We start from the raw sequence: 17,136 nt of genomic DNA on the forward strand, positions 1-17,136 counted from the left end.
GTCTATTTTTCAAATTCAGGATTTTGAATGTATTACTTTTAAAATATGTCAGTTTTAATATGTATAAGTTATCAAAACTTTGTTAATATCAAGGTTAGAAATAACATCTCGCATTTTTATTATTTGAAAGCGATTATTTTAAGTTTAAAGGAAGTTAAATGATGTTTGCAGTTTTCTTCCATATACATTATTAATAAAATTGAGTTGATAGCGTATATTTGTTTTTTGATTACATCTTTCCAAAAACCTGTTTAATATTTTATGTTATTAATGAAAATATGCATAATTTATTGCAATATTACTGATTTTTGTTCTATTTTAGTTCTGTATATAAGAAGCCATTTTGAAATACAGTAGGGTCCCGAAAACTCGGCCTAATGTGGACCGAAGGGTGGCAGAGTTTGTGAAAATGCCAGGTTATCGGAAATGGGGTTAAAAAAGAATAAGTAGGCCTACGAGTGTTTCCTCAGAAAATACTGTACTGTACTTGTATGTATTGTTTGCTTGAGAATACATCAGATATTTGGGCATCAGATCAGATGCCCAAATACCCTTAATTAAAGAAAGGAAAAGTGAAGGCATAGAGCCTTTACTACATGAAAATGAAAATTAATGAATACACAGTGTACAGTAATTTACCTGATAAGACAGACCTCAGAAAAATACTTTATGAGGCATAAAGCTGTCTATGATGAAAATTAACTAGGGGTGTTTTTGCCCTGTGGATGAATTATCCAGACTGCCGGGTTATCGAGTGCCGAGTTTTCAGGATTCTACTGTACTATGTAATTTGAAATAACTCTAGGTATAATTCAAGTTAGAAACAGTTAATTACATTGAAATTGTAAAATTACATATAAAATTGTTTAATTATAACTTTTTATTAAATAATTCTCTTTCTTTACAGAGTAAAATATATATCAAATGTTCAACCATAACATTAAATGTTTGTTTAGAACATCAGCTGAAATGAAAATAAATTTTATATGTTATTATATCAGAAGTAAGTAGAACACAATTTTAAAAATTTTATTCATTAATAACAAATAGCTTAAGTTAATATTACTTAATTCATTTTAATATCGAAATAACTGTGAATATATATAGTTATGTTCAAAAAAATAATTATTAAATTTGAATATGTAGTATATTATTTAAATTATAGAAATATATTGACTTTTAACTGCTTATGGAATATCCATTTTTTCTATATTTCTTAAGAAGAAGAAAATCTTTATTTAAATTATAGGAGAAAATCTGTACAAAATCTTGAATGAAGTTGTCTTCACGTAAAATCTGACCTTAAGCAAGATTAATTTTGTTGTAGATATTCATAAAGCAATCATACAATATGAAGAGTAATGTCATTCTTCTAGCTATAGCTTAATTTTTACTTGTCACTTATCCTTAATTATTAAACTGTCATTTCTGTTTTTATTTGTCAAATATTCTTATTTGAGTTATATTGATTCATTCATATATTTATTTGAAATTGAAATGTCAAAAATAAAAAGACAAGCCTTAAAAACGTGTTAAAATCAGAAACGCACAAAAGAAACTTTGCTAGCATTGACCTTTCTTAAGAGTCTACTTGGCCTTCTTTAAAAATGTCCCAAACACAATCACTAGGTGTCATCTTTAACTGCTGTACTCATATCTGGGAAATCCAAGTGCTGATTTTATATTTGTTATTCTCTTCAACATGCTAATATCTTACTCAAATGTTCTCTGATAGATAGAATACATTCAATTATTTTCATTTCTGTTAAAAAATAATTCTGGGTATAAAGATATTCCAGCAATCATAGGATGTAAATTTAATAATTACAAATAAGTCAATTTAGATTAATTTGGAAGAAAAGATTGATCCGGAGCTGAACATGAATCCGCAACTCTTGTTTATCATGCAGATACATTAATTTCAAATTATTAGATTTAATACACGATGAAGAACCATTTACCTTTTAGTCCAAATTATGTAATATATGTATAATTAATTAACCAAGTTCTAGGCCAATAGTAAATCTAGTCATGTTACAGTAGAGCCTCAAAAACTCAGCACTCCGGATAACTCGGCCACACCCTGGCAGGGCAAAAAATCCTTAATTAATTTTCATGATAAAGACAGCTTTATGCCTCATAAAGTATTTTTCTGAGGTCTGTCTTATCAGGTAAATTACTGTACACAGTGTATACATTAATTTTCATTTTCATGTAGTAAAGGCTCTATGCCTTCATAAAGGACCTACTTTTCCTTTGTTTAAGGGTATTTGGGCAGTTTATTCTCTGTTGTATTCTCAAGTAAACAATACATACAAGTACAGTACAGTATTTTCTGAGGAAACACTCGTACTTATTTTTTTAACCCCATTCCCGATAACCCGGCATTTTCACAAACTCTGCCACCCTTCGGTCCACATTAGGCCGAGTTTTCGAAGCTCTACTGTATTTGATAATTCTTAATTTCTATTACAATTTATCTATATCTTTCTAATATAATCTTTTTTATTAACATGCTTTGTTCTATTTTTCATGTCTTGCCAAATAATGTTCAAAGTAGTCAATATTTATTTTCGGGTTCTTTATTTTTAAATAATAGTTACCTAATATTAAAATTTAATTTTTAAAAAGTCGAAAAGGAATTTAATGTAAGTCATTTAACCTCACTTTGGAATTTATTCTTGGATTGCACATTGCTTAAACTTAATTAATATCTGAATAAGCATATATACTGTAGTTGAGTGGGTAATTCTAAATTTATTTGCTCTTTTTCATAGCTCCTCATTAGTGTATTAATTTCACTCTAATATAATAATTGAGAAAATCTATTGTAGATTTTCTAAGTCACCTCAATTTCAAGTTTCAAGTTCAACTGCTATAGTAAAAATGTTAGTACTTCATTGACTTTTACTAGTTTAATCAACTTTAGTATTATTATTTTGGGGAATTTAAAATTAAAAAATTACTTTTACCAATTACTTTGTAGTTCCTTATAATTCTCTTGAAGGAAGTTATTTTTGATTACAGTATCTTATTGCTCAATTATTCTTTTAAGTTTTCCAGAAAGGATATTGTGTATGAATTTAAAATTAATTTCATATTTCTCAGAAAAATGAAAATAATCATCTTTTTTTCCAATAATCGCATTTTCACACATATATTAATATACAACAAAATGAATAAAATTCTTGAATCCAGTGTTATATCATTTTTTTTTCTTTAAAAGTGGTTTATGAATGTTTTAAATTTACAAATTTCTGTTACAAACAGTAATTTTTTTGCTCAACTTTTATTGTTTATATATCACTTATACTAAATACAGTCGATCCCCCTATAAGACGGTAGATACATTCCATTCTTTATGAATCAATTTTGTAGGAATCGCAGCCAATCACAGCCTGACACGTGTGAAGTTTACGGACTACGGCTGTTTGAAAGGTTTTCTTCCATAAAATTAATCGATTCTAGACTAATTCGACTCAACATTTCCAAAATACGTATATTTTTTTTGGAAATAATCCGTATAAACTACGTTATAAACAAAAAATTGTAGGATTACATACCGAGTGTGCACCATTCTACATCGCCATTGCTCAAGCTTGTTTTCGTCACAGAACAGCACAGCAAACCGCGGCCGCGATTTCTGATGTTATTTTTCTGTGAAAACTTTGTTGAACTTTGGAGACATCATTAATATAAATAATTTTAATCGCCGTTGAATAAGAAATGTTTCTTTCACAAGAAATGTATAAAATTACAGTACTGTATTAGACTTACGGTACCTAATTTACATACTGTACAGACGATAGCTCGACTAAACTCTCCGTAGCGTGGCGCTAGACGGCGGAAAGTATATATATAATTATAATAAAGTTACAATAAATTAAGTTAATATATAATTATATATACAGTACCTAATTTATATATAATTATATGTACAGACGATACTAAACTCAATTTACCCGCCTAAACTGTCTGTAGCGTGGCGCTAGACGGCGGAAAGTAGTTCGGCTGCCCGATGACGTTTTACGTAATTATAGAAGTTTTTTTACCGTTTTTACGGATACCGCACAATTTTTTTGCCGTCTTATAGGAATCGTAATTATAGGAACCCGTCTTATAGGGGGATCTACTGTACTCCCTGAAATAACTTCAGAAAGACAAATTTATACTATAATACAAAATAACTCTAGACTTATGCTCTGCAGAAGTCATAAGTTTTTTATTATTTAAATAAACAAAATATAAAAAAGATTCAATTAAAGCCAAACTATTGCCTGATTATATTGGGCTATAACACATCACTCAATAAGTCTCTGATCTAACTAAGAAAAACAATTTTTTTTTTTAGAAATTTGACTTTATTCATCAACATACTCTCCTTCAAGAGTGATACATTCCAACGCTCCTTTAACTTTTCGATGCCTTTTTTGTAGAACCATTTGTCTTTGCTCTCAAAACAGGCCTCAGTTTCGGCAATCACTTCTTCATTTCAGCTAAATTTCTTTCCCTGGAGCATCTTTTTGATGTCTGCAAAAAGCCACTAGTCGCTGGGGGCCAGATCCGGAGAGTATGGTGGGTGAGGAAGCAATTCAAAGCGTAATTCATTCAATTTAACCATCATTTTCATCAACTTGTGACACAGGGCATTGTCTTGGTGGAACAGCACTTTTTTCTTTTGCATGTGAGGGTGTTTTTTCTTGATTTCTACACTCAATCAATTCAATAGTGCCATGTAATATTTGCTATTGATAGTTTTACCTTTCTCAAGACAGTCGATGAACAAAATACGGATGCCATAACCTTGCCATCTGACTTTTGAGTTTTTGGTTGCTTTGGATGACTTTCACTGGCTGCTGCCCACTCAGCTGACGATTTTTTTTATTCAGGTGTGTAGTAATAGATCCATGTTTTATCCATTGTCACATACCGACGCAAAAAATCCTTTTTATCTCGCTTGAACAGTTCCAAACAGCGCTCTGAATTGTTGGTGCATTCAGTGGTGATATTCAGCAGGTTCGCACAGGTTCGGCCGAATCTGTTGTTAACATTTTCAAAGTTTTCCGAACCCTGTTAAACACACATAACATTTCTCAGTGGTTTTGTTTCTTTTAAAAAAAATATATTAAAATATGCGTATTATACTTTGTAACACTACTAAACTAGAGCCTTATACCCCGTTCGCCATGTTCCAATTGTCGCCGTTCGCATATAACCTCCATCGACCGTTTCAATCTCGACTGAAACGAGATTTAATCGCGATCGACTCAAGAGAGTTCTTGAAACTAGATCCATCATAAGAGAGATCCCACAATCCCACGCACACGAGAAAATACAAGATGGCTGCGGAACACGTGTCGGGCTATTGACAGCAAAATAAAAAAGATATTGTATTTTGAGAGACAATGACATCTGTTATTAGATATATCGCAAGAAAAAAGTATTATTTATTTCTAACCAAAACTTCCATTTTGTTTGTCGGTGTTCGTGACTTACCGCGTAGTTATGTCAGTTTTATCATCGAATGTAATATATATCTTTTTTATTTATATGGATATCTTAAGGTCAGTTTTTGCGCTAATGTTGCTAATGCATCATTTGAGCGAAAAAAAATTGTTAAGGAAAAATTTTCTGTTAGCGAACCCTTTGTTAAATATTTCGAATATCACCACTGCGCATTGTTGTTTTTGGTCCAGTGTGAGCAAATGCGGCACCCACTTCCGAAACAACTTACGCATGCTTAAATTTTAGTATAAAATTGTAAACACACTACCTTCTGATATCTTTAAGGTGTCAGCTATCTCACACAACTTCACTTTATGGTCTTTCAAAACTATTTTGTGGACTTTATGTTTTTCAGAACAACTACCGATTTTGGGCGACCAGAGCATTCAGCATCATCGGTGTTTGTGCGATTGCATTTAAATTTGTCATACCAGTCAATAATAGTTGATTTCCTTGGTGCAGAGTCTCCAAAACGCTTAACAAGCCACTGTTTGACTTCAACAGTATTTTTTCCCATTAAAAAATAATGTTTAATCAACACACAAAATTTTTTTTATCTATTGTTTTGAAAATTACAAAACTGGGGTCACTAAAACCACTGTAACCTGTAAACTAATTGTCAGAATGTCAGGAAATTTTGACACGTATCATTTGAAGGTTGGTACTATCCAGAAATCATATGGGTCTGTCAACAGTGTTGCCATATATGTGTCAGACTGGAGATTTATTGAGTGATGTGTTAGTAATGCTACCATAAATAATTAAATGTTAAGTGATTTAGCCTTGAGATATCCAAGTTACTTAACATTATATATATTAAGCACGATATAATCTGGTAATTGTTTGTTCTAAACTAATAATTGGATTTTTAGATATTTATGTTTGTATAAAATTTAATCAGCTTTAATGCTAGAATGTCCATACTTTCAAGGCATCATAGGACAGCTGATGCACTCTTGTCTCCTCTGGAAAATTCAGTATACTTTTACTCACTTTTTTAATGAAAATAGTTACATAAAAGTTTTTATCTGATAATGTTTTTATTAACATTTATTGTAATTTTTTAGATTTTAATTTGTATTGACTAAAAATATAAATTTTATAACAAATAATCAGATATTTTAATGTTTATTTTTATTGCTTGTTTTTATTATTCTAAAAAGAAAGCTTATAACATAAATGGTTCAGTTGTTTTATGAAATTATATATAAATAAGTAATAATGTCTTTCGTATTATTATAATCATAATAGGTTATAATTTATTTTTGTTATACACAAAAATTTACATAAGATGTATTGTGACAGATATCTCAATATTTTTTACTTGACACGGTTGACACAAACTACAGTGACATATTTGTTTCCGATGCACATTTTATAGGGTAACTTTTTTCGCATTTTGAGCATATATCAAAACATTTCCTTTCCTTGGAATTTGCATTGATTCAGAAGTTGACCATGGTTTCTCTGTTCTTGTTTGTTATTGATGCTTCAAGTTGCAGAATAGTCTTTGGTAGGAAGAAGCTAGTTCTAAGTTCTCACTGTCATATTCATCTCAATTTGCAAGACACAAAATTTATTAATTTAAATCTTCTTGAATGACAAAGGACTCAAAAATTACACATTACATTAAAAACTGGAATGATAGATGAAAACTTTGGAAATTATACGAGAAAAGAAATGTAAATATAATTACATTTCCTACTCGCCTCTATGCAAATGAAATCTAGATGTATGTCCCTATATTTCACTTTTCCGCAAAAACTACACATCGCACATGAATGGTGTTTGTATGTGGTGGTAGCCCCAAGTCTCCATTCGTGCATAGGGGTGGTTGCGTCTTGATAGCTATAAGGGTGCGGGAGATATGAGGCTGAAAGTGGTTGAAAGTGGCTTTCAATTTCGAATGTTTTGTTCGAATTAAATTCGAACATAAAATTCGAATATTGGTTCGATTATAGAACGATTGTAAACGTTCCAGAAACGTTNATTCTAGTACATTATGAATCAAAGATTAATTCAAAATTACAAAGTCTGATAGGAACAAATAGTTACAAAGCATCACATCTCAAATACAATGGTAATCTGAACATATTTATTCTGAACGACCAGTAAACCCAATTATAGTTTAAAAAAACAGGTTTATTTATGATGTATAATTATTTATAATAGTTTTAAAATTATTTTACTTTTATGTTTTAACAAAAATAAATCAGTGTATTTTCGTAATTTTTACATTACAGTCGAGTACTTTGTTTTCTATTCAATTAATTCATTTACTTATTGTATTAAATTAATATATTATTTGAATAATTCGTTGTTTGTTAAACATTAGTTGTCGTTGTTTCTTTGGAAATAATTTGCTAATACAAACTCCTTGTTCGGTTTCGAGACTTACCCCTGTATAGAATCTACAGAATTTATAAAATGGCAAAGCAACTATGTTTTTTCAAGTTTTCTAATAAGTTTCTCTGCGTGGAGGCAGGTTTTTTCATTAGACGTAATGCATTTTATGTTTGTTGCCAGTAATAAAGAGTGTCCGTTAAAAAAAATAAATTGCAATACGTTACACAGGTTCTACCAGGAAAAGAGAGCCTGAGTCAGCAGTCTAGTCAATTTGATAATAAATACTTACTCGGGAATCGTATTTCTCCCTGACTTCACATTCCTGGATTCTATACAAGAGCATACAGTTGTCCTTGATGAACTAATCACCAGTAAGTCTAATTTGGCTGTAAATTGTTTTATAATCAACATATTTATTACAACAATAATATAATCAAAATGTGAAAATACTGTATTGCAAGTAGAAATACAAAGACTATTTAAAACTTTCTGAACGAACAAAATTTATAATGATGTAATAAACGCTTTAATAAAATTATTTACGATCAAATTAAACTAAGAAAATGATCAATATTTATCATTAATTTTTATACCTAAAGTTATGATCTGAGCAAATTTTATATTCAAAAATAAAGTTGAATATTCAAAATATATCAATTCATTTAATGAATTTTTTACATTGAAAATATATATTTATAATTTAAAATATTAAAAAATATTAATTTAAAAATTTGAAAATTACAGGTCATTTATTTTATTTGTAAACTTTTAATTGCAAGAGATTGAAATTCAAGAATTTCAATAAAATAAAATAAACAAATCCTGATGAATTTTAAGTTTTAAAGATGAAAATTGAACATTTTCCTTTGTTTAAAGGTAATATATATTTCAGTTATTATTATATTTTAAATGTAAATTCTTTTCAGTTTGTTTTAATGTTTAGAAATTCGTAAAGCACTTGATGCCGAAAATTACACAATATAATAAAGATAATAAGAGACTGTCTTTCGTTGTTGGATATTTTTAATTAAAGTCGTTCTAATTCCGAAAGACAGTTACTTATCTTTTATAGTATTAATGTTAATTTGAACTATTTTAATGAAATATAATTTAAATGAGACTATCTTTTAGCTGTCATATTTTATGATTTTAATTGTGTGCTTGTGTATTGACATATTTTGAAACTTCTGTTACACCATATTTAAATTTTTAATCATTTACTTATATCTACTTCTGTTCAGATGAATAAAAACTTTTCACATTATTCGGATTTCAAAAAATTACAGGTAGTTTTCACAAATTTTGGCTGGGAGCTGCATGTTATCCAAATTCGTTTTTAGAGTATTTGAGGAAAATATACTCCAGTGATTTAGGATAATCTTCATATCCTGTTTAATTCGTATAACTTGTACCCTTTGCTTACTAATATACTCATCCTTGCTACTGTGCATCACAGCTAAAATATGTGAAATGTCCTTCATTTCACATTATTTTTCTACATTAATTCCAATTGAATTTATTTATTCTTCTTGTAATAAATAAATTCAATTTGAATTAATGTAGAAAAACAATTGAGACAAGTAAGAATTTGTTTTTTGACTGTCACTTTCGGCTTGGCTGTCATGATCAAATGTGAGTAGAAAGAGAAAAGGGGATGTGAAAAGTCTCCTGGGGCACCAAGGCAACCAACCAAGAAGAGGAGAAGGGGAAGTACAGACTAGTGAGGTGGCAAGCCTTCCCACTAGTGGAAGCAAACTAGTGCGTCGTCAGTCACGGACTGCCGACGCAGGAAGAGAGTGTTGCTGGTTGAGCAGCGAATACACAATACGTTTTAAACTGTGCAGGCCGTCTTCCAGCAGAAGTAAAAAGAGGTTAGGACAGGTAGAAGATCAAAATAGTACTTACCTGGAGGCCGGGGAGCGTCTGGCTCAAAGTCCGGTAGGTTCCATATAACTGATGAGTATTAGCAAAATAAGCTTATTAAAAGAGTGTAAATCAAATAGCTTTGTTAGTAAAGATGTGTGTGCATATATACATCTGAAATACTTTTTATTATGATTAATCAAGAATAAATACATTTATTTTTGATTTATCTTTAGAATATTATTATGTAATTTAACATATCTTCAAGTGAACATACAGTACATTTTGTAATAAGTAGTGTACCGAGAATATACTGATTTTATTCTCTGGTTGATAAGCCAGGATTGTGATTGATGGTCCATGTAGTTGGACAATGCTAAAGTGATAAAATTCAGAAGTCTTAAAACAATTTTAACTGCAACAATAAAATATTTTTTAATTTTAAATGTAAAACTGAATATTTTTATAAATTTAATTGAATGAAAACTTGAACTAGATTACATTAATCATTGCACATTATTGCTAATGAAGATGTGCTGTTTTTATTTTTGGAATGATCTGTTTGATAAACTTAAAAAAAAAAAATTAATTAAAATTGCTAAAAGATTAAGTAGAATATTTTCATATATGTAGTAATTCTCTCTCCTTTTCTCTTTCTTTTACTCATGATAAGTATGTGAAAGTTTTAGGATATATTCGGGAATATGAATAAATTAATATTTTTGTTTGTTTATGAAATATGTTAAAGTTTTATAATTATTTCAATTTAGGTTTAAATGTTCATTACATATTGCTGTTAAGTATTTCTTTCACTAAAATATATATATTTTTTTCTCTAGAATACATTTCTATATCAGTAATTTTTTTTTTCCTAGAAAAAATTGCGCTCGCACAATGATAACTTCAGTGATAATTTTCATAGAAAATATAAAAACTACTATACTATTAATGCAATTTCTGAATATTTTTTTCAACTTTCTAACAAAAATACTATGATTACGTGTACTCAGTATGTCTTGATTCAATGAATATTATAATAAGTTTTACCAATGTTGTTTTTAAATTTAAGATATTTAAGATATTTAAATATAATTAGTTCATTGTAATTGATGGTCTCTTCAGCTATTTGAAGATTCGATGATATGAATTAGATAAATCATTTAAGTTTCTCTGCAATTAAGCAATGGTTAACATATTTTATTCATAGACTAATAGCTTAAAATAATTTACTGTATAAATAATTAGTGATATTATTCATTTTTTTATGCAACTTCCAATTGTTAGAGGGGGGAAATTTGTATTAAAAAATTCATGAATTTTTAATCTATTAAACTATTAAAATTTATGATCTCCAAAGTATTTCACGTAATGAATAACTTTTGCTGAATGAAATTTATATTACAATGTTTGACTTTACTGTTGAAAGTGTATTGTTTTCTAATAGAATATCTTTTTAAATACGAATTGTAAAACTTGTTTTTCAACTTGAGATAAAATCCAAATGCTTTGCAATTAATTGCTGTTGCTTATGATTGAGGCTGATAATTTTTTGCTGCTTGATCTATTTTATTGATATGAGGCAGATGAAATAAATAAGGTTAGTAGTGCTGTTGAAGAAAAATAAAATAGAGCATACAAGTCGAGACTAATAATAATAGAAGCGTATACAGTAATGCATCCCTGTACTAATAGTCATCTCTGCCAGGTGACATTTGCATCTACTACATGGTTTACAAAATGGCATTGTCCATATCAGACTGCAATTGAAAAGCAAACTGTTGTTCAATTCTTGGTAGCCAAAGTCCTTAGATCTAGTGAGATTCATCACAGGATGTATGCACAATATGTAAATCTGTGCATGTTGCTAGAAAAGATAAATAATCTCATCTATACACACTGTAAAATATACGACTTACTTCTGACTCGAAACCAAAACAGTGCTTAGTGCTTATATTGAACTAAGCACTATTTTGGTTTCGAGTCAGAAGTAAGTCGTTTTATTGAGATATTATATTTTCATATTGAATACAGGATGCTAAAAGTGTTTGTTTTAAATAAATAAAAGTTGCATTAATTACTTAATGTAATAAAGAAATGTTTTATTTTCGATATTTTTCAAATTATTTTAAAATTTGCATATTTTTTTTTATTTTTAACTACTTTAGAAATCAACTGTAGTTTTTCTGTAAAACAAATAAAATTACTAACTTATTTAGCAAATCGTCATCAGGATACCTAAGTTTAAATTGCATATATTAGAACATTTAATGATGTAGAATAGAATAAATATTTTATTTCATATTGTTAAATGATTACCATATACTTATTTCATAATTATAACTATATTTGTTTTGAAAGTGACTTATTAAACAAGGCAAAAACATTCATTTCATAAAACACTTCTCAAATAATATATATTTGCAAAGTTTATTTTTCTAAATATATTAAAGTTGAAAATTTTATGTATTACAAAATTGATTTTAATAATTTTTAAAAGTAGCTGGAAGCTCATTTATATCCGGGAAATGCTGCTAAACAGCTACTCTAACTTTTGCCTCTTACTTGCAGTTTAGCTAATGTAAAATAAATAGGGACACCCATTTCCTTCCACTGAAATTACCTATCTTTGCTGTCATCTGCCATTTATCCGACATCCTGTGATATGTATAAACTTACTCAGGTAGGGTATTATCTGGAGGAATAAATTTCCTGCTTTTTTTTTTCAAAAATATTGTGATTAATATTTTATTCTTTCAAAATTTACTTTTTTATCTTGATGATAATAATGATGATTAATTATTATTCTCTGCATAAATGGTAATAATTTTTATTCTTTCTTAAATTGATAAACTTCTAATAACTTATCATTTGTATTTCTATAGCTAGAAAAATATTTTAAAATAATTTTAAAAAATTATAGTGAAATGATAATTATTTTTTGTTATGAAAAATTTAGTCATTTTATAATTTTATTTACTTTTTTAACATAATGAAATTTAAAACTGTGTTTTGAAGTAAACATGTAAAGTAATTTTTACATAATTAAGCTTTTGTTTCTTATAACTATTATTAAATTAATGATTGTTTATTCTTTCATTAATCTACTTTTAATATTTAATAATGTAATTTGAATATCAATTTGTATGTATCCTTATTTACTAACAAATTTTTTGTATTATGGGGTTGTCCCTAAATTACATAATGCCATTTTTATACTTTTCGACTACCATCCCATACCCTTGTAATACTCCATTATACTGTCACATATATATACTCACCCCAAAAATTGTGTAATGCATATCCTTGATTAACCTCCCAAATTATATTAATTAAGGAATAACATTATGTTATTTTATTAATTACATCAATAATATACAAAGCATTATTGTTTTTGCGAGCTGAGAGACTTCCTTCTTACTAACATTAATAATGCAACAAAGTACCACCAACATATTTTAGAGCTTGCACACCTAATTTGTTATACTTCGTATTTTGCATTTGAAGGGAACACATATTTACAAGAAAGAGGGGTTCCAATGGGGAGTCCGATATCTCCGTTATTATGTGAACTAGTATTACGGCGATTAGAAAGTAATGTTCTGCCCGTCTTTATAAATGACATACTTGTATATGCAAGATACGTGGATGATGTTTTCATCATTTGGAGGAATAATAATAGGGCTCAATATTTCCTTAACAAAATGAATAACAACCCGTATGGTGTAACTTTATCATTGGAACAGATAAGTGAAATTAACGTAAATTTTCTGGATCTGTCCATAACTTGTAAATATGGTGAAATATGGACAAATATTTATCGAAAGCCTAGCTATCTTCCTATTATTATACCGAAGAATTCCTTTGATCCTCATAATTTTAAGAATGCAGCCTTTCGATCATGGATAAAGCGGGCCTATACCCATTGTACGAGTATGGTTGACACACACAGAGAATTAAATAACATACGTACAATAGCTGTACAACAGGGATATCGTATAAGTGAAATTAATGCTCTTATTGATAAATTTTGTAATCAAACAAATAAGCAACCTACAACTAAGAACCAAGGACGAAGAGTAGTTCTCAACTATATTCCTTTCCTTCAATCGATGATTAAAAAAGTATCTCAAAAGAATAATTTAAGAGTTACCTATCGTCGTAATCCGACGATTTATAGAATTTTACGAAATGACAAGAAGAAAGGAAACAGTTACAATACTACAGGAGTTTATTCTATTCCATTAAGTGATCGCCGTTTTAATTCAGAGCTAGTTTACGTTGGTGCCACCATGAGACTTTTAAAACAGAGGATTAAAGAACATAAATATTCTATTACTAAAAACGTGGACAGCACCGTCCTTGCAGCCTTTGCTAAACATCAAGATATTAATGTACATTGGGACAAAGCATCTATAATTAGGACAGCCACCAACAAACAAGTCCTTAAACATATTGAAAAACTTGAAATTTACAAGGCGCATATCAACAAAGGATGCATCAACCATAGAGACGCAGAAAGTCTATCCTGCGCATGGAAATCTTTTTACCATGACGATTAATTTTTATTTTTTAATTAATTTTAATTTAATTTCATTCGTTACCACGATTAATTTCTTAATATTTATTTATTTTTATGTTTTATTTACGTTTTACGTAATTAATTTTAATTTTTAAACCGTTGTATAGCTTACATTCTATTTTACGTTCGTTTTCCGTTTTAAAGTTCGTAACTGATGAAGACTATTAAATATAGTCGAAAACGTTTTTAATTTATTAAATACGTTGCTGGAAATAGTAAGGTGGTTTGATTATTTTATTTTAATATACAAAGCAGTGAAATAAACGGTGTGGTTCAATATGAAACACTTGAGAAACAAAATACTGTTATACTGCTACTGAAGGGTTGAGACTCTAGCATTACATAATGTTTTTGCATACAATCCCATTCCCAGGTAACCATTATAACAATTATCTACATACCCACTAACCCATATCTGCATTATGTAATTTATGAGCAGCCCTTATATGGAATATACAGAATATGTGGACCACCTATTTAGAATTATGTGCACTTTGGCCTAACAGTTGAAAAGTTTGGTCACCCCCTAGATTAGACCATCTTCATTGCCAATTGGTCATCAGTCTAATTAAGCAATTCATTCATTAATTAACTATTGTTGGCTTATGGTTTAGACCAGGGTTGTACAGCCTTTCTTCCTAATGGGCCAAATTAGAAACTTACATGGATTCAGCAGGCCACAAAGGTATCTTATATAAATATATGCTTTTAAAATGTTTGAAGTTTTGATGTTTTTCATGCACAAAAAGAATTGTTCACAACAGTATGTTATGCATGTGGGATAGTACAGTTTTCTAGCACCAATTATGTCATTACATCAAATGTATTCAGTGAAATGAGAACAATTTTTAAAACATTCTTTACCAAAATAAATGAAAATGTGCCTAAAACAATTTAGGGTGCAGTGGGCCGCATAAAAATGTTAAGTGCAGCCCGGGCGGTGGGTTGGACATCTCTGATTTAGACCTTTAGCAGAAACAAGTCTAAAATATATCTTATTCTAGAACTCATTTCTGCAGTAGGTCTTTTCAGTTTTTAGATGTGATCAAATATGGGTAAATTGAATGCAAAATTATTTAATGGAAAAATAAAGAAATATAATATGTTAGTACAGAAGAAGTTTATTAATCTAGTACCTGTGAGATCAGAGTGGTTCTGCGTTATTGAAAACACCAAAATAGCATTTTGAATAATGGCAATATTAATGATAGTTTTGCATTTTTTTCTAAATTTAATAAGTTTCATGCAGTCTGAATTTGCAGATGTTCTGCATTTTTCTACCAGCACACATATTGTATTTCTGCTTGTGATCTTTAGCACACCATGTGTCTGAACAGATTCCTGTTTGTGGAATACCAAATTAGAATGTTGGAATACCAGATATTTTGGATTATTGTGCATTTGTTTAACGAACTTGTATTAATTTCTAAAATAGACTTTTGTAAATTAATAAATTTAACAATTTAATAATATATCCCATATCTGTACATCTGTAGCTCTGTAGCCCTTTTTATTAATGGAATGTTTATTTTTACAATACTTGTTCTAAAAAAAAATTTGAATTTGGTCTGTTAAATTTTAATTAATGGTTAAGTGATTTATCATAAAATTTATAATAATTTTTGAGTTTCAATTCAGTTATATTGAAGAAAATAAATTACTTTCAATGATATGGTTCGTCAATTTATAGGTTTCATTTCTTCTCTCGTCATTTTTGATGGTATATGGCTAATTTTTACATAATTGTTAAATGCTGATAGTAAAAAAATCAGTGAAACAAAATATTGAAAATGTTGAAATAAAATAACTCTTACATGAATTCATTGAATTATTTTTAAATTTATATCTTGTTAATTTACAAGGGCATTTTTTTTTTTTAACCTTCAGTGGTCCATAAAACAAAGACAAATGTAAGTAACAAGATGAATTTATTACCAAAAGTTAGGTACAAACATGGTTACTTTTTGATATAATCGCCGTGGAAATTGAGGCATCTGTCATATCTGTGGACGAGCTTTCCAATCCCCTCTTCATAGAATGTTGCCACCAGTGACTTGAGATGGGCCTTAACGTTGTTTTGAAGATTGTAATTAGTCTCGAACCTCTGCCCTCCTAGCTTATATTTCAGTTCAGGGAAGAGGTGGAAGTCTTCACACATTTAAGGTGTGTGAAGAATTCCACCTTTCAGACTTCCACCCAGCTTGGAACGTTTTAAATCCTCAGTGTAAAGCCCCAATTTAGCACCGAGTGACTTCCATCTCCTTCCTGAACTGAAAAATGTGGCTAGGAGGGCAGAGGTTCAAGACTAATTACGATCTTCAAAACAACGTTAAGACCTATCTCAGTAACTGGCGGCAACATTTTATAAAAAGGGATCGCAAAGCTCGTTTACAGATATGACAAATTTCTCAACCTTCACGGTGATTATGTGGAAAAGTAACCTTGTTTGTACCTAACTTTTAATGATAAATTCATTTTGTTACTTACACTTGTTTTTTGTTTTATGGGTGATCGGAGGTTGAAAAAAAACTGCCTATGTACAAATAATTATTGCATATTCAATTATTTTTATCTTAAACATACTTTTACATAATTACAAGAACAATTAGAAAGTTAAATAGTGTGAACCTATACAAAGCAAATAATTTTCTACTAACTACTACTAATAAATTGTAATATACAACATGATGTTGCTGTATGAAGAGATTGAATGCCACATGTATCATGTAAAATGATATTTCATGTAAATTTGTGTTCCATCCAAGTAGTTCCAGATGATTTTCCAGACACTTTGTGTTTACAATATATACTGAATTTCATAATAAAAATAGTCAATGTATGCA

General features: G+C 29.2%; 2 protein-coding genes across 4 annotated transcripts in view; both read left to right on the plus strand.

Annotated features, from left to right (window-relative positions):
- The first annotated feature begins 951 nt into the window (after positions 1-951).
- Positions 952-17,136, plus strand: part of LOC111626278 (oncostatin-M-specific receptor subunit beta-like) — a 50,017-nt gene continuing 33,832 nt past the window's right edge. Inside the window, exons 1-3 of one of the 3 annotated variants that reach the window (XM_023369597.1) lie at positions 952-1,003; positions 8,596-8,727; positions 12,283-12,394. The gene's annotated coding sequence lies outside the window, so the exon portion shown is untranslated. Of the gene's footprint in view, positions 1,004-8,595; positions 8,728-12,142; positions 12,395-17,136 lie in introns of those variants that run through there. The other 2 variants (XM_023369596.1, XM_023369598.1) reach the window with 2 other exon arrangements.
- Positions 13,251-14,273, plus strand: LOC111626283. Its single transcript, XM_023369602.1, has one exon. The coding sequence runs from the start codon at positions 13,251-13,253 to the stop codon at positions 14,271-14,273; it is 1,023 nt and encodes a 340-aa protein (XP_023225370.1).

Source organism: Centruroides sculpturatus, unplaced genomic scaffold (genome assembly GCF_000671375.1).
Source record: "Centruroides sculpturatus isolate CEXI.00-Female unplaced genomic scaffold, Cexi_2.0 scaffold498, whole genome shotgun sequence".
Lineage (NCBI taxonomy): Eukaryota > Metazoa > Arthropoda > Arachnida > Scorpiones > Buthidae > Centruroides > Centruroides sculpturatus.